The sequence below is a fragment of the Hippocampus zosterae genome, chromosome 3, assembly GCF_025434085.1.
Source record: "Hippocampus zosterae strain Florida chromosome 3, ASM2543408v3, whole genome shotgun sequence".
In the NCBI taxonomy this organism is placed as follows: domain Eukaryota; kingdom Metazoa; phylum Chordata; class Actinopteri; order Syngnathiformes; family Syngnathidae; genus Hippocampus; species Hippocampus zosterae.
The window spans coordinates 4,057,056-4,074,951 of NC_067453.1; the positions used below are offsets into that span (position 1 = coordinate 4,057,056).

Consider the following 17,896-nt stretch of genomic DNA (forward strand, 5'->3'; position numbering starts at 1 on the left):
CTTTTTGTCACTGGCATTCAAAGACCTATTTGGCGTGTTTCATTCCATGCAAAATCACCCACCCCAAAAATGTTAAATATTTGACCAAGCAGATTTTGAACATATTAAAAACCCTCGTGGCCTGCAGGTACACATCATGTACACCTGACATGCGTTGTGTTGCAAAAACAAATGCATGGCATGCATTTTTTTTTTGCAACAAAACACATGTCAGGTGTATATGATGTGTACCTGCAGGGCATGAGGGTTAAAATTGGTGAGCTATATGGCTAATTCCCCTGCTCCATCCATCCACCCATCCATTTCCTAATCCGCTCATACTTATGAGTGTTGCAGGGGGTGCTCGAGCCTCTCCCAGCTATCTTCGGGCAGTTGGCAGAGTATACCCTGAACTGGTTGCCACTCAATTGCAGGGCACACAAAGACGAACAACCATTCATGTTTTCAATCACAGTCACAGTCAATTGAGAGTGTTCCACGTGCCTGCCATGCATGTTTTTGGAATGTGGGTGGAAACCGGAGCACCAAGGAGAAAACCTCTGCACTGTGAGGCATACGTGCTAACGAGTTGACCACCGTGCCGCCTTCCCCTGCTTCAATTGACCTAAAATTTGAGATTTTGTGTTTTGCCACGACTCTCAAAAAGTACAGCCAGTTTCGTTCAAATCAAAATCCACTTAGTTAAACCCACTGTGTGATTTGGTGTAAACTCAGGCTTTGACAATCTTGCTTTGGCAGCTCTGAAATGATGGGTCATCCAGAGCTGCTCTATGAAATGCAAGGAGAAAAGCTGGAACCTCTGATCTCTCCTGAGGGATTAGAGCAACTTCAGAACAAATATGTCACACGCGTTCGGGTGAGTATATGAAATCCATTCACAAAAACAATTGTCTTATCAAATAAAATGTGAATGTTAAATTATTCACTTGTATATACAGTAGATACCTTCCTTGTTCAATAAAATGCACGGTAGGAGACTCTCATCGGTTTCTGGTTGTTCTTGCGACTGTAGAAGAATGTGTCTGAATGGATGCAAAAAGCTCTGCAGGTGGAGCTGCAAGACTGGCAAAGGGACCAGGAGCCAGATACAGACCACGAAGGTTTCTACCAGACCAGCCTACCAACAATCATCACTCAGGTGAGTGACTTTTACTTTGAATTGTCGCATCAAATACAGTCTAACTACACGCCAACCAAATGTCTAATCCTCATCATTGTTTTCAACACTCACTCCGGCCAACAAAGAAAGCGTTCGGTTTTGTCTCATTGTTCCAAAAGACAATGTCGAAGACACTTTATGACTTTTGCAGTATGCATTTTGCAGTGTTGTGTCCAAGGACTGGCAACCCGAGGCCAAGGCGAAGGCCAAGGACTTGGAAAATTTTCCGAGGCATGGCCAAGGCCAAGGACTTGAGAAATTTTCCGAGGCCAAGGCCAAGGACCAAGGACTTGCCTCCGAGGCCAAGGCCAGGGACCAAGGACTGATTTTGAAGCTGAGGCCTAGCCGAGGACATGTATAAAACAATGCCATCATACCACTTGGCAGGTCTTCATGATCTGCAACACCCCTCCATCATAACCCCTTGCACTCCCTAACGCTTGAATGAAGTGTTTTTATTCAAAGAGTAGAACAGTCAGGGTACGTGTTATTTATACTGAGAAAAACAAAAATAAAAGCATATGATATAAGATATCATTTATTTGTCCCACACTGGGGAAATTTACATACATTTATGAATTAATGTTTTAGTGCAGTAGTTTCTTAATATGAAGTAAATCAACACTCAACAGGCATGACATGGCACGGAAGACAAGTTGAGAAATTACTTTGCATAGAAGTCAATCACTGAGTGCTGAAAAAGCGGTAATCTATGCAGTGATCATTTTACAGTTTACCGGCAGCGAGTCCCAGGGACTCGCTGATCAGAAAGGTAAGAGTCCCATTATGCATTGAGACAGTCCCAAATTTCGAATTCTGAAATGGTCTAATTATTCAATTGCACATGATAATAACACTCCTCCGTGAGTCGTCAACTTACCGTGGTGGAGGGGTTTGTGTGTCCCAAGGATCCTAGAAGCTAAGTTGTCTGGGGCTTTATGCCCCTGGCAGGGTCACCCATGGCAAACAGGTTCTAAGTGAGGGGCCAGACAAAGCACGGCTCAAAGACCCCAATGATGATTGAAATAAATGGATCTAGGTTTCCCTTGCCCGGACGTGGGTCACCGGGGCCCCCCTCTGGAGCCAGGCCTGGAGGTGGGGCTCGTTGGCAGGCGCCTGGTGGCCGGGCCTACACCCATGGGGCCCGGCCGGGCACAGACCGAAGAGGCAACGTGGGTCCCCCTTCCCATGGGCTCACCACCCATGAGAGGGGCCAAAGAGGTCGGGTGCAATGTGAGCTGGGCGGCAGCCAAAGGCGGGGACCCTGGCGGTCCGATCCTCGCCTGCAGAAGCTAGCTCTTGGGACATGGAATGTCACCTCTCTGGCAGGGAAGGAGCCCGAGCTGGTGTGTGAGGCAGAGAATTTCCGACTGGATATAGTAGGACTTGCCTCCACACACAGCCTGGGTTCTGGTACCAGTTCTCTCGAGAGGGGTTGGACTCTCTTCCACTCTGGAGTTGCTCACGGTGAGCGGCGCAGAGCAGGTGTGGGCATACTCATTGCCCCCCGGCTCAGTGCCTGTACATTGGGGTTCACACCGGTAGACGAGAGGGTTGCCTCCCTCCGCCTTCGGGTGGGTGGACGGGTCCTGACTGTTGTTTGTGCATATGCACCAAACAGCAGCTCAGCATACCCACCCTTTTTGGAGTCCTTGGAGGGTGTGCTGGAGAGTACTCCTTCTAGGGACTCCCTTGTTCTGCTGGGGGACTTCAATGCTCACGTGGGCAATGACAGTGATACCTGGAGGGGCGTGATTGGGAGGAACGGCCCCCCCGATCAGAACCCAAGTGGTGTTTTGTTGTTGGACTTCTGTGCTCGTCACGGATTGTCCATAACGAACACCTTGTTCAAACATCAGGGTGTCCATTTGGCAGCAGGACACCCTAGGCCGCAGTTCGATGATCGACTTTGTAATTGTATCATCGGATTTGCTGCCGCATGTTCTGGACACTCGGGTGAAGAGAGGGGCGGAGCTGTCAATTGATCACCACCTGGTGGTGAGTAGGCTCCGATGGTGGGGGAAGATGCCGGTCCGTCCTGGTAGACCCAAACGTATAGTGAGGGTTTGTTGGGAGCATCTGGCGGAATCCCCTGTCAGAAGGAGTTTCAACTCCCACCTCCGACAGAGCTTTTCCCATGTTCCTGGGGAGGCGGGGGACATTGAGCCCGAGTGGACCATGTTCCGTGCCTCTATTGTTGAGGCGGCCAATCTGAGTTGTGGCCGTAAGGTGGTTGGTGCCTGTCGTGGCGGCAATCCCCGTACTCGCTGGTGGACACCAGCAGTAAGGGATGCCGTCAAGCTGAAGAAGGAGTCCTATCGAGCCTTTATGGCCTGTGGGACCCCAGAGGCAGCTGACGGGTATCGACTGGCCAAGCGGACCGCGGCTTCGGTGGTCGCCGAGGCAAAAACCCGAGCGTGGGAAGAGTTCGGTGAGGCCATGGAAGCCGACTTCCGGATGGCTTCGAGGAAATTCTGGTCCACCATCCGACGTCTCAGGAGGGGGAAGCAGTGCACCACTAACACTGTGTACAGTGGGGATGGGGCGCTGTTGACTTCGACTCGGGACGTTGTGAACCGGTGGGCAGAGTACTTCGAAGACCTCCTCAACTCCACCAACACGTCTTCCTTGGAGGAAGCAGAGCCTGGGGACTCTGAGGTGGGCTCTCCTATCTCCGTGGTTGTGTCACGTCGCGTGCTCGCCAGCAGGTGGCGGGTTCTCCCGCCGCCTGTTCGGCACACCTGCCCGTTATTTCGGGCTGATTACGTGCCTTTATTAGGCGACTCCGGCAGTCATCTCACTGCCGGAGAATTCCTTACCGTGCCATTGCTCTCTATTTGCTTTTCTCGTCGTTTGACAATTTCTCGCTGCCCTATTGCCTTACGGCCTCAATCTTCGCGTACTTCTTATTGTGATCATATTGTTATCTCGGTAGTTCCTCGCCCTTTATCGTTTCGCGAGCGTTTTCGGTTGTCTTCCTTATTTTTCCCTGGTCCTTATTTGACCAGCGTTTTCTGTTACCGTTTTCCCTGTTCGGGCTCCTTTTGTTCTTTATTAAAACCCCTTTGTTTTCACAAGATCTTTTCGTTGTCTGCTTCTCCGGGGATCCACCTCGTTTTTTTCTGTTGTGCACGAGGCCTCGGGCTCAACGTGACAGGTTGAAGTCACCGATGTGGTTAAAAAGCTCCTCGGTGGCAAGGCCCCAGGGGTGGATGAGATCCGCCCGGAGTTCCTCAAGGCTCTGGATGTTGTGGGGCTGTCCTGGTTGACACGCCTCTGCAACATCGCGTGGTCAACAGGGAGAGTGCCTCTGGATTGGCAGACCGGGGTGGTAGTCCCTCTTTTTAAAGGGGGGGACCGGAGGGTGTGTTCCAACTACAGAGGGATAACACTCCTCAGCCTCCCTGGTAAGGTCTATTCAGGGGTGCTTGAGAGGAGGGTCCGTCAGGAAGTCGAGCCTCAGATTGAGTAGGAGTAGTGTGGTTTTCGTCCCGGCCGTGGAACAGTGGACCAGCTCTACACCCTTAGCAGGGTCCTTGAGGGTATATGGGAATTCGCCCAACCAGTCTACATGTGTTTTGTGGACTTGGAGAACGCATTTGACCGTGTCCCTCGGGACACAATCTTGCTGCTGTTGACTGTAAATTTCCCCAGTGTGGGGCAAATAAAGTGTCCCTCTGGGAGTTCTGTGGGGGGTGCTTCGTGGGTATGGGGTACCGAACCCCCTGATACGGGCTGCTCGGTCACTGTACCACCGATGTCAGAGTTTGGTTCGCATTGCCGGCAGTAAGTCGGAATCGTTTCCAGTGGGGGTAGGACTCCGCCAAGGCTGCCCTTTGTCGCCGATTCTGTTCATAACCTTTATGGACAGAATTTCTAGGCGCAGCCGAAGCGTTGAGGAGGTCCGTTTTGGGGGCCTCAGTATTGCATCCCTGCTTTTTGCAGATGATGTGGTCCTGTTGGCTCCTTCAAACGGGGCTCTCCAACTCTCACTGGAGCGTTTCACAGCCGAGTGTGAAGCGGTTGGGATGAAAATCAGCACCTCCAAATCTGAAACCATGGTCCTCAGTCGGAAAAGGGTGGAGTGCCCCCTCCGGGTCGGGGAGGAGATCTTACCCCAAGTGGAGGAGTTCAAGTATCTTGGGGTCTTGTTCACGAGTGGGGGTAGGAGGGAGCGGGAGATCGACAGGCGGATCGGTGCAGCGTCTGCTGTGATGCGGACGTTGTATCGGTCTGTCGTGGTGAAGAAGGAGCTGAGCCAAAGGGCGAAGCTCTCAATTTACCGGCCGATCTACGTCCCAACCCTCACCTATGGTCACGAGCTATGGGTCGTGACCGAAAGAACGAGATCCCGGATACAAGCGGCTGAAATGAGTTTTCTCCGCAGGGTGTCCGGGCTCTCCCTTAGAGATAAGGTGAGAAGCTCAGTCATCCGGGAGGGGCTCAGAGTCGAGCTGCTTCTCCTCCACATCGAGAGGAGCTAGATGAGGTGGCTTGGGCATCTGATTCGGATGCCTCCTGAGCGCCTCCCCGGTGAGGTGTTCCGGTCATGTCCCACCGGGAGGAGACCCCGAGGAAGACCCAGGACACGCTGGAGAGACTATGTCACCCAGCTTGCCTGGGAACGACTCGGGATCCCCCGGGGAGAGCTGGAAGAAGTAGCTAGGGAGAGGGAAGTCTGGGCTTCCCTGCTAAAGCTGTTGCCCCCGCGACCCGGGCCCGGATAAGCGGTAGATGATGGATGGATGGATGGATGATAATAACACAAACAACAACATATACATACAATTATAAACAAATGCTGCAAAAATTTAAATAATTCAGTAGCAGGCCTGAGGATTTCGGAAATTCATGGTAAGCGTTTTTCGGTTCCGTCGGATTACCCAATGGGAAACTATGGTAACTAATGTTGGGTTCCGTAAACGTTCACCGTGGGAACCCATTTTTCTCTTTTGACTGATCAGAATCAGAATCCGAATCAGAATCATCTTTATTGGCCAAGTATGTAGAACACACAAGGAATTTGTCTCCGGTATAACACGCTGCACTAGTATCATCGTAAACAACAAAATCATTGAACCATTTTAGAGTATACCAGTAGTTTTGTAGTACCATTTTGTGGTGCAAGAAGAGTGACTATGTCAGTGACTGTTTAAGGAGTTAATGGCTAGAGGGAAGAAGCTGTTTAAGTGTCTACTGGATTTGGTGCGCATGGATCTGTAGCGTCTGCCTGAGGGGAGTGGCTGAAAAAGGTGGTGGGCAGGGTGCGGGGGATCCAGGAGGATTTTCCGTGCCCTTGTCTTTATTCTTGCAGTGTGCAAGTCCTCAAGAGTGGGTAGGGCGGTGCCAACGATTGATAATCATAATCAAGAATTCTGACACCCAAAAGTATAATGTTTCAAGGGTAAATGTTTGAAAACTATGCATTAAGAATGAACATTACATCAGTAGCTGTGTACTCCAGGTTTATTCCCAAAAATAAATGGATCAAAAACTGGTGTACTCATGTGGCATCATCAGAGTATTTTTTCCAATCTCACACTGCAAAGATTAATTGACTGGTAATCATTAATACAGGTACGTATTGATGTGGCTTGACATCCTCTTCCCAAGACGATGCATGTGTAATCTACGATCAATTTGACGAAAAAAATTTAACGCGCCATCATGAGTTCTACCAACAATTAACATTAGCATTACCACACCTTGTGACGAATGTTTTATTCATAAAGTTACCATGCTACAACCAGTAAATTATAGAATAACCAATACTGTTTCATAATATTTATCATAACGATTAGCCTTCAAATCTAATGACCAACTTGCCTCGTAATCGTGCCTCTCGTCGTATCTCGCACTCGTGTTCTGTGCATACATTCCAGGTGAGTTTAGTGATACGCCTTTTGGACGATTCATACGAAAAATCAGACTGACGTTTCCATTTCTTAAATGTCGTAATTAGTAGACCTTTGTGAGGTTTTTTTTCGCCGCCATCTCAAACTTTCATCCACGCACTCATGTTTGGGTCATGTTTTTTAGTTTCTGCCATGGTTTTTGTTTGTTACTTTGGATTCGTTTTGTTTTCATGACTTTGTTTTGGATTTAGTTTTCCGTGTTTTATCAATACACTCCTTCAAATACACCCTGCTCCTTCCTCCTGCCTGCTTTTTGGGGTCCACCACCACCTAGCTACGTGACAAAATTATGATTTAAAAATGCAAATACTGGCAGTATTGTGAGACATCCTTAAGATGATCAGACCCTGAAAATTAAAATCAGTATGAAAAAAATAACACATTCTAACATTATTAAATGTAATTTGTACAAATGTTATTTCAGACGTGTATCAAATTGGTAGCCCTTCACACAATCAATACACATGAAGTAGCTCTCACTATCAAAAAGGTTGGTGACCCTGCTCTAAATTGTCCCTAGGTGTGAGTGTGAGCGTGAATGGTTGTTCATCTGTGTGTGCCCTGTGATTGGCTAGCAACTGGTTCAGGGTGTCCCCCCGCGTACTGCCCAAAGACGGCTGGGAGAGGCTCCAGCACCCTCCATGACCTTTGTGAGGATAAAGCGGATCGGAAAATGGATGGATGGATGAGACAGAAAATAATGTGAAAATGTCACAGTGAAAGCAATGTACAAAGTATTTCAAGTTAGTCAGGCTTAGCGAGTGGCAACATAAGATGGCTGTCGGTGGCTTCACTTCTCTAGATAGTGTTTAATCGGCATTCTTTTGGGGGTGTTCTCATTTTTCACCAAACTCAATCAATTACGTGCAGGCATATTTGTCCACGTTAATTATGAGATGCAATTTATTTGGAAGCCGTTTGTGTCGCGTGGCTGACAGGAGTGGAGTGATGTGTCATTGAATTATATTTGTCTTCTATGACAGATGTTGGAGGAAAATGCCCGTGTGGCCCTATTGATTGGCGAAGCCCTCAGAAACCAAACAATCCAAATGGGACTGTATGAGATGGAAAATCTTCTCAACAGGTTTGTCTTTGTTGTGTTCATTGCTGCATTTCCTATCCAAATACCATGCAGACATTCGTTTTTATTCTCAGCTGTGGAAGATGTAAAAGTATCGAAACAGGAAGGCCAATTCCTTTATTTTTTCTGTTGTACTCGTAACATTTGGCTGATCATTAAGAGATGATAATGAGACAAGTCAAGAGTTCAGCTGTCATTCCCTAACATTTACATTTTGATCTGATATATAACTGAGAAGTGTTTCCCAACCTTTGAGCAAAGGTAACCATTTTACAGATACCGGCACATTTCCAAATGTCAGAAAATGTATTAAATAATAATACTCTCTTTTTGAATTCTTCATGAATCTACATACTCTGTATGCCATCTGGGCCTGTTTATTTGAATATAGTTTATATACTTGCAGGAAGGACTTTCTGTCATCTAATGGAAGACTACTTATTTTTCCTCTCTCTCACTATACGCTGTTAGAATCGATAGATGAACAAAGACATATCTGTAATTCATTATTTTCTGACAAAGTAAGTGAAATTTGATAAATTCCCAAAATCTGCCACCACCCTCTTGGAATCACTGCCCTGGATGACAGCATTATTTGTAATTGAACCCCAAATTTTTAGATGAGCTAAAGTATTGGATCAGATTATCAAAGAAAATTACATAAGTAGTTGTTCTAACAAACCCGCTGGGGGTACTCATTTAATTTGAGCATTGTAAAATTAGAACATGTAATTACCCAAACTGATAGATAACCAGTTTTGAATAGGTTCCATCTTCATGTCTCGCGTTTCCTGTTTTCAAAGTTGAAAAGATTATTGTACACAGGGTATCTACATTTGGGGTTGTGCGGTCTATCCCATTTGCCTTTAGGCAAGACGGAGGTACACCATGGACTGGTCCCCAGTCAATCACAGGGCCCGTATGGACAAACATTCAACATTCACACCTTAAAGTACTGGCATGTGATGAACACGCATGTTTTTGAAACCTGGGACAAAACTGCAATACCCAGAGAAAACACAGGAAGGTCGGAGCCGAGATTCACACCCCAACCATCAGAAGTGTGCGGCAGATACACAAAATACTTATTCACTATGCTCCCTTTCCCACAATGTCCCCTTTAAACTGTGTGTGTGTGTGTGTGTGTGTGTGAGGGGGGCGGGGGGGTGATAGATACAGACAAGTTAAATTTATTTGTGTAGTCCTTAAAAAAGTCTCAAAGAGCTTCCCAAGCCCACAGTTGATTAGTGACATTCCCTGACGTAACCCTGCTCAACCTGGCAGAAAAAAAACTTGAGATGTGACCACATATGGAGAGGTATCCTTAAGGGATACCATGCTGCATTGGGTGTTGAGTGGGCAGCAATATGGTGGTTTAGCAATAGCAATGTTAACTAAAACAGCATCCATAAACCAGCCATCATTCTGAAAGACACTTCATACTATTTCAAATAATGGTTAAAAAAACAGGATAATAATAATACTGCCAAAAGCACTTGCAAAAGATGCAAAATCACTTTTCACCAAAGAACAAGCAAAAAACAATTATCAGAAAATCAAAAACAAACCGAGGATAAAGTTACAAACAAGGTCAAAACGAAATTAGAACAAAACAAGCAAATACAAGATTAGGACGAGAGGAGCAAGAACGTGAGCAAGGCGTATTATCCGACAATATGGGGGGGGCATGGCACAGTGTTAGAGTGGTTGTTTCCCCACCCAGCGGTTGGTGGTACGATCCCTGGCCATGGCGACCATGTTGAAGTATCCTGAAGCAAGATACTGAACTCATGACAGCTGCAGTGTTGGAGTGAATGCCCTCCACGCCAACTGGAGCAGAAAACAAAACACAAACAGATCAAAACATGACATGTAGTTAATACCAGTTTATAACAATAATTGACCTACTGTACGTACATGTAAACGTCGACGGCCATTTGCCAAATTATCAGAATCAGAATCATCTTTATTGGCCAAGTATGTAGAACACAAGGAATTTGTCTCCGGTATAACACGCTGCATTCGTATCATCGTAAACAAGGACATGACAAATAGGTATGGAAGGACATTTCGTAATGTAAGTGAACCATAGTGCCATAGTACCACCCAGTGACTACTGTGAGACAATGTGCAAAGTATCAAGCAGAGCTAAAGTGATCAGTGGTAGAATACAATACTATGACAGTTTGTACAGTTGGTGCAGAAAATCATTGAACCATTTTAGAGTGACCAGTAGCAGTATTTGTTGTACAAGAAGAGTGACTACGTCAGTGACTGTTTAGGGCAGGGGTCCCCAAACTTTTTCCTGTGTGGGCCACATAACTTTTCCCTTCTCTGATGGGGGGCCGGTGTCAGTTTGTAACATCAATGATCATAGGGGAGCTTTAAAAATGTATTGTTTCCCAGAAAGCCACACATAATCAAATAACCCTTTCCAGGTTCTTTACAGAAAAAAAGTCAGGAAACAAATAATAACACTATTAATGAAATAAATAATAACTAAATAACCCTCTCTGAGTTCTTCACAGAAAAAAACAGGAAATAAATAATAACTAAACAACTCTCTCTCTTTGTAGCCCCTTGAAATCCACAAAAAAAGAGAACGCCACCTATCTTGTCTTGTTTATGTCTGCTACCGTCTTGTTCACATGTTCTACTAATTGATCTGAGACACAACTAAAACACTGAAACATTCTATGGTGTGTAAATAACTTTGTGACCTTGATTTCAACCCTATTTGCGTCATGGGTCATTTTGCCCCGAAGACCACCTTTGTACTTTTTTTTGTACAGCTTCCATGGAAAATGTGAATAAAAACATTTTTCTGCAGTTGGGGACAATCTAGGAAAAGTAATAAAATGTCAAGTTAAAAAAAATTATCATTTAGGCGGGTTTTGGGGCGTTTTTAACACGGTGACGGCTCATTTTGACCCGAGGACAACATTAGGGTTAGAGGGCTGGGTCAAATGTGCCCGCGGGCCGTAGTTTGGGGATACCTGGTTTAGGGAGTTAATGGCTAGAGGGAAGAAGCTGTTTAAATGTCTGCTGGATTTGATGCACATGGATCAGTAGCGCCTGCCTGAGGGGAGTAGCTGGAAAAGGTGGTGGGCAGGGTGCGGGGGATCCAGATGCAAATTCACAAATGAGACCTGCCACAATGCACCAGTTTTTAACCAGAGCACAGTCTATTTTGTGTCACCAAATTTTTAGGTATGGAGGCAGTGCACCAGCTCTGTCCAGCGGAAAGCCCGGGGGGGTTGGGGGTTCGGCCACGCGGTTCCAAAAACTAGACCGAGGTGGGTCTGTTTTTATGCCAAACGCATGGGTACATGTCTCCAAAAATTGGGCCCTCAATCTCATTTACAATGCAATAAGACATTGAGCGACAAAACACACCTCTCACTCCCATGCTTGTTCACATTAACAATTGGTGGTTCAAACATAAATTACAGTATGTATCTGAAATTGATGTGATTACATGTAAATAAAGGCTGAAATGTTTAGATCTTGTCATCTTTTGATGTTAAACCCAAGTGCCAAATCCAGACTAAAAAATAAAAATAGAAAAATTGTCACCCCATTGTTTCAATATTTAGGATTCATTATGTGTCCTATTAATTTAAATAATTAATTCATAGATTTCGAGAAGCTCTGATGGATTTTTGGAAAGAGCGTCGCAGCGATCCATTGAACAGCAAAAGCAAGTTCTACCTCCACTATCTCCTCGCTTCCATTAGCAACTGTATCATTCTCAAGTAAGAACACCTCAGCATGCTCATGTTAAATCTCAATTTTTTTGGGGGGGGGGGGGATTTGAACTTTGAAGTCATGCTTAAATTTCTTCATTTGCCTTGTTTAGAAATACAATACCAATGATCCATCATGGAGTTGAACACAAACCTCTTCCAATCAAACTGCTAACAAGAGTGAAAGCAAAAATGTGCCGTCTTTAATTTTTTTTCCCCAACTGTGACAAGCTACTTCCAGTATTGGTTAAAGGGAGATTGATGAAAGATATAAATGGATGGAGGGTGTCATTTTATATTCTGGGTGACATAGTAAAATTAACTCTTGCATTCAGGATGGTCATTTTTCTGTCAGGCCTGCTGTGCGATTTTTGTTAAATAGAAAAATGAAACAGATATAAATAATTTCAAAACTTTTTTCCACCATCAATGTGAACTATGTGTAACCTGTTCAACTAGAGAAGGGTTGCCCAACGTTTTTTGACGGAAGATCTATACTTTTCAAGCAACCAATGTGTGCATTTAGACACATACACACACACACACATACACGAACACACGCACGTACGCATGCCCCCATGTACATCCATGCATATGCACACATGCATGCGATAATGAGCAACAGCCACAATAACTCCTAACTTGAACGAAACAAAAAAATACAAATAGCTACAGGAGTTTGAGTTTGTGAAAAAGAATTCATTGTCTACTCGGGAGCGTGTGACCGAGGCTGCCATACCTGTCGGCGCCTGATGACGAGTTCACCTCCTTTTTACCAGTCGGTGTTTACATTGCGCCACAAGCTAACGCTAACACGGCGATACAAACGCTAGCCGAACAAGTAAACAAACTCGAACTAAAATACCCAGAGTCACCCCTGATCATTTTGGGCGATTTTAATAGAGCACATCTTAACCGTGAACTTCCCAGATATAAGCAGCACATCGACTGTTTCACCAGAGAAGGCAACATTCTAGACCACTGCTATACAACAATCAAAAAGGCATACCGATCGGTCGCCCGTGCAGCATTGGGTCTTTCTGACCACAATTTAATCCACTTAATACCTACATACAGACAGAAACTCAAATGTGTTAAACCGGTTGTTAAGACTGTGAAAAAATGGACAGATGAAGCAAAGCTAGCTCTACAAGAATGCTTAGACTGCACTGATTGGGGCGTCTTTGAAACTTCAACGGGCACACTGGATGAATACACAGACACTGTAACATCATACATCAGTTTCTGTGAGGACATGTGTGTACCAACGAAGTCCTTCCGCTCTTTCAACAATAACAAGCCATGGTTTACTCCCAAACTCAGGCAACTCAGGAAAGAGAAAGAGGCCGCATTTAGAAGTGGAGATCGGGCACTGTACAAACATGCCCGAAACCAATTGACAAAGGAAATTAACATCGCTAAGAGAAGCTATGCAGAGAGGCTGAAAAACCAGTTCTCTGCTAACGACTCTGCATCTGTATGGAATGGCCTGAAAGCAATCACTAACTATAGAATGCCATCCCCCCAAACAGTGAACAATAAGGGTCTTGCTAATGAACTAAACATGTTTTTCTGTCGATTTGAAAAGTACACCCCCATTTCCCACACACACCCACCTCTACCAGAAACCACTCTACCACCCCCCCACCCTCTTTTTCTGCACTACAGATCCATGAACAGGACGTGAGACGGCTCTTCAAGCAGCAAAAGATCAAGAAAGCTCCGGGGCCCGACAAAGTGTCCCCCTCCTGCCTGAAAGTCTGCGCTGATCAGCTGGCTCCGGTCTTCACACAAATCTTCAACAGATCCCTGGAGCTGTGTGAGGTCCCATCCTGCTTCAAACAGTCTACCATCATCCCAGTTCCCAAGAAATCGGCAACATCGGAACTGAACGACTATAGGCCTGTCGCCCTGACGTCTGTGGTCATGAAGTCCTTTGAACGCCTTGTGCTGAACCACCTAAAGAACGTCACTGGTCCCCTGCTGGACCCTCTCCAGTTTGCCTAACGGGCAAACAGGTCTGTGGAAGACGCAGTCAACATAGGTCTGCACAACATCCTCAAGCACCTTGACAGCACAGGGACCTACGCAAGGATTCTGTTTGTGGATTTCAGCTCTGCGTTCAACACCATCATCCCGGAACTCCTCACCCCCAAACTACTCCACCTCGGTGTGTCCCCTACGATCTGCCAGTGGATCCTCAGCTTCCTGACGGGACGGACACAACAGGTGAGACTGGGAGCAACAACATCATCAATACGCACCACCAGCACTGGAGCCCCACAGGGATGTGTCCTCTCGCCACTGCTCTTCTCTCTCTACACAAACGATTGCACCTCAACAGATCCAGCTGTCAAACTCATAAAGTTCGCAGACGACACCACGGTCATCGGTCTCATCAAAGATGGCGACGAGTCTGCGTACCGCCAACAAGTGGACCAGCTGGAGCTCTGGTGCGGCCGACACAACCTCGGGCTGAACACGCTCAAGACTGTAGAGATGATCGTGGACTTCAGGAAACATTCTTCTCCTCAGTTGCCCCTCACACTATCCAACTGCCCTGTGTCAACCGTCGAGACCTTCAAGTTCCTGGGAATCACAGTATCCCAGGACATGAAGTGGGAAGTCAACACCATCTCCATCCTGAAAAGGGCCCGGCAGCGGATGTACTTCCTGAGGCTGCTGAGGAAGCATGGCCTGCCACAGGAGGTGCTACAACAGTTCTACACGGCAGTCATCGAATCAATCCTGTGTTCTTCCATCACGGTTTGGTTTGGGGCCGCCACAAAAAAGGACAAAATCCGACTTCAACGGACAGTTAGGACGGCAGAAAAAATTGTTGGCACCGCCCTACCCACTCTTGAGGACTTGCACACTGCAAGAATCAAGACAAGGGCACGGAAAATCCTCCTGGATCCCCCGCACCCTGCCCACCACCTTTTTCAGCCACTCCCCTCAGGCAGACGCTACAGATCCATGCGCACCAAATCCAGTAGACACTTAAACAGCTTCTTCCCTCTAGCCATTAACTCCTTAAACAGTCACTGACGTAGTCACTCTTCTTGCACCACAAAATGGTACTACAAAACTACTGGTTACTCTAAAATGGTTCAATGATTTTGTTGTTTACGATGATACTAGTGCAGCGTGTTATACCGGAGACAAATTCCTTGTGTGTTGTACATACTTGGCCAATAAAGATGATTCTGATTCTGATTCTGATTCTGATTCTGTCTACCTTCGTAGAGACCTGATGGTGAGGCATGGGACACACTTTTGCAGCGCCTTAAGTGCAGAAACTATCGTGTGGACATGAACATTTTAAAATTTGTCTCCTGCCGCTCCAGATTCCCATTCTTTGCCAGTGGAATCGGTGAATTGCCGATGAAACAAACTTTGAATGAGAATAATTTTTAAAAATATATATCGAAACAGCTTTCATCACAAGCTGCAATTTCAGACTTCTGATCGCAAACAGCTTCCGGTGTTGCAGATCTTGCGCCCCATCAATTTGGGATTGATGGGGCCGTACAAAGGACAGGATTAAGGCGTGGGAAATCGGGTGGAAGATGTGGCGTCATTTTGATTCCAATATTGATAAAGCTCTTCATCTCGTCAGTGAAATCTCGGATAGTTCTGACACTGAGTTTTGTGTTGGGTTTGAGTGAAATCCAAGGACTGAGTCACATTTAATGGTGCATAAAGTTTTGAAATGATTTATCTTGGTTTTTTGTTGTATGAAAAAATGCCCTCCCCCTTTTAATGTTACTCAATAGATGACAGATATAAAATTCTGCGAATTCTATACATTGTCACTACTCTAGTTGTGTTACTTTAGTAGTTACTCTGTAGTTTCACCGCTGGCTTATGGAATATGTGTCATTCGATAATTGTTTTCTCTCTTTAATATTTGACACAGAAAGTCTACAGAGAGCCTTCAGCAGCAACAGTCATCCGGCAAAATAGGACTGTTCTCACGGACTCCTCCCAACCCACTGGCAGGTCTGGATCGAGTAGTACGGAGGGCTTGTCGCATAGTAATGGATCAGCTGCTGTTGGACCTAAAGCCATTCCTCACTGGCCTACTGACACGGCCCTGGCTAGTCCAGGGAGAGCCCACTCCTAAACTCTGCCACATCCTGCAGTATCATCTGGACCTGTACAGCCATGTTCAACCGCCCTGCCGACAGGTCTGAGCAGCAATTGCTCTACTGGCACCACACTTAGCTATCTTGGCTGGGGGTTCGGGTTATTTCACAGATGTATAAAAGCTTTGTCAAGTTAGAAAAGTATGAATTTGAACACACAAAAAAATATTGCTGTTATCATCATTACTAGGCTTCATTTAAAAAAACAATCATCTTACTCGACCGAACCTAATTTAATTGTTAAAATACTAAATTTTATTGGGCGGTCTAGTGGTCAACTGGTTAGCACGTCGACCTCACAATGTCACGGTTATGTTTCAGTCTGGCCAGCAGGTGGCATTAGCGGACTTCTGTTCACACCTGCTGCCAATCTATGATTAGTCTCACTCTGTATTTAAGGAGCCCTCTGATATGCACATGTCGCTGGAGTATTGCATTTTGCCTTGCTACTTCCTTGCTCATTGACTCCTATTGCTACAGACCTCGTCGTGTTTCGCTTTTTGAACTCTCGGTGCTCAGTATTTTGTAAGTATGGTTCTTAGTTTGTGATTTGGCTCTCGCTTGCTTGTAGTGGTTACGTTGTTTTTTGTTTGCCTTCGCGATTCTTATTTTTCCCTCCTTGCCTTTTGGGCAAGCGCTTTTTGTTATTCGTTTTTGTGCCCTCTGGTCCTTGTTTTGACCAGCACTTTGTCGGTGCGAATTTTTGTATATTAAACCCTTTTCCTACGGAGACCTTGTTTGGTGTCTGCACTTCTGGGATCCCAACTTTATTTCGGCTTGCCCGAACGTGACACACAATGCAGAGGTTCGATTCCAGCTCCGGCCTTACTGTGTGGAGTTTGCATGTTCTCCCCGTGCCTGCGTGGCTTTTCTCCGGGTACTCCAGTTTCCTCCCACATTCCAAAAACATGCATGGCAGGCTGATTGAACACTCAAAATTGTCCCGAGGGTTGAGTGTGAGCGCTAATGGTTGTTCGTCTATGTGTGCCCTGCGACTGGCTGGCAGCTGGTTCAGGAGGGCGATGCCTGCCTACTGTCCAAAGACAGCTGGGATAGGCTTCAGCACGCCCCACGACCCTTGTGAGGGCAAGTGGATCAGAGAATGGACGGATGGATGGATAAATTTATTCTGTGTAAAGCTCAGACTGTTTAGGGAACTGTATAAACCAAAATACATAATGCCTAATAATTTCAAACAGAATGTATATATTATTTGATATGAATTGGTTATAGTAGTGAGGCAATCATAAAGGACATTTTCAATGTGGAAGCGCAACTTGGGAATCAACCTTGAAATGCCAGGATTTTTAATTTTTTTTCCCCCTTCTATCTCTTATATGGTGTCAGGTTACATGGGCAGAAACCTAAGCAGAAAAGCCCAAAATTCTCTCTCCTCATCCACTTTGTGCAGCTTTACCGCGGGAATCCCGAGACATCTCCAGGCCAGCCAAGACAATAAGCAAGCCATAGTTTCACTAGCCACACAATATCAGTGAGGCCTCAATTAGGCATCTTAAATAAAAGCGCAAACCACCTCATTTGGCTTGTCACGTTAAGAGCTGGAGCTGTGTGTAGAGGGAGGCCAAAACTATGTGGTTAAAACTTCGGGGCCATGAACACCAGCTTAGGCTCTTTCCTTGCAAGAGACCTGACATTCCACATCCCTAGAGCCAGCTTCTGTAACCAGTCAGAGTCAGCTTTTTACGCACCAGACTCTCTTGGCCCCGTCCCACAGGTAATGAGGCATTGAAAAGGTGACTCATGTTACCTCACCATCAACCCACACCTCCAGGCCTGGCTCCAGAGAGGGCCCCCACTGAAGTGAGGGATAAAATAAGAAGATGAGA

The 17,896-nt window shown here is 45.9% G+C and overlaps 2 protein-coding genes across 9 annotated transcripts in view; both read left to right on the forward strand.

Moving 5' to 3' along the window:
* Positions 1 to 17,896, forward strand: part of exoc3l1 (exocyst complex component 3-like 1) — a 48,710-nt gene that overhangs the window by 25,410 nt on the left and 5,404 nt on the right. For all 8 annotated transcript variants that reach the window (XM_052060859.1, XM_052060861.1, XM_052060858.1 and 5 more), the window contains 5 exons: positions 739 to 856; positions 1,013 to 1,138; positions 8,058 to 8,158; positions 11,794 to 11,910; positions 15,821 to 16,091. In XM_052060859.1, the coding sequence (XP_051916819.1) occupies positions 739 to 856; positions 1,013 to 1,138; positions 8,058 to 8,158; positions 11,794 to 11,910; positions 15,821 to 16,091 (733 nt within the window). The remainder of the gene's footprint in view (positions 1 to 738; positions 857 to 1,012; positions 1,139 to 8,057; positions 8,159 to 11,793; positions 11,911 to 15,820; positions 16,092 to 17,896) is intronic.
* LOC127597709 (uncharacterized) overlaps positions 1,146 to 17,896 on the forward strand; it is a 113,602-nt gene continuing 96,851 nt past the window's right edge. Inside the window, exons 1-3 of the mRNA XM_052060956.1 lie at positions 1,146 to 1,546; positions 1,907 to 3,838; positions 4,317 to 5,238. Coding sequence (XP_051916916.1) covers positions 3,059 to 3,838; positions 4,317 to 4,631 — 1,095 coding nt within the window. The 5' untranslated portion in view covers positions 1,146 to 1,546; positions 1,907 to 3,058 and the 3' untranslated portion in view covers positions 4,632 to 5,238. The remainder of the gene's footprint in view (positions 1,547 to 1,906; positions 3,839 to 4,316; positions 5,239 to 17,896) is intronic.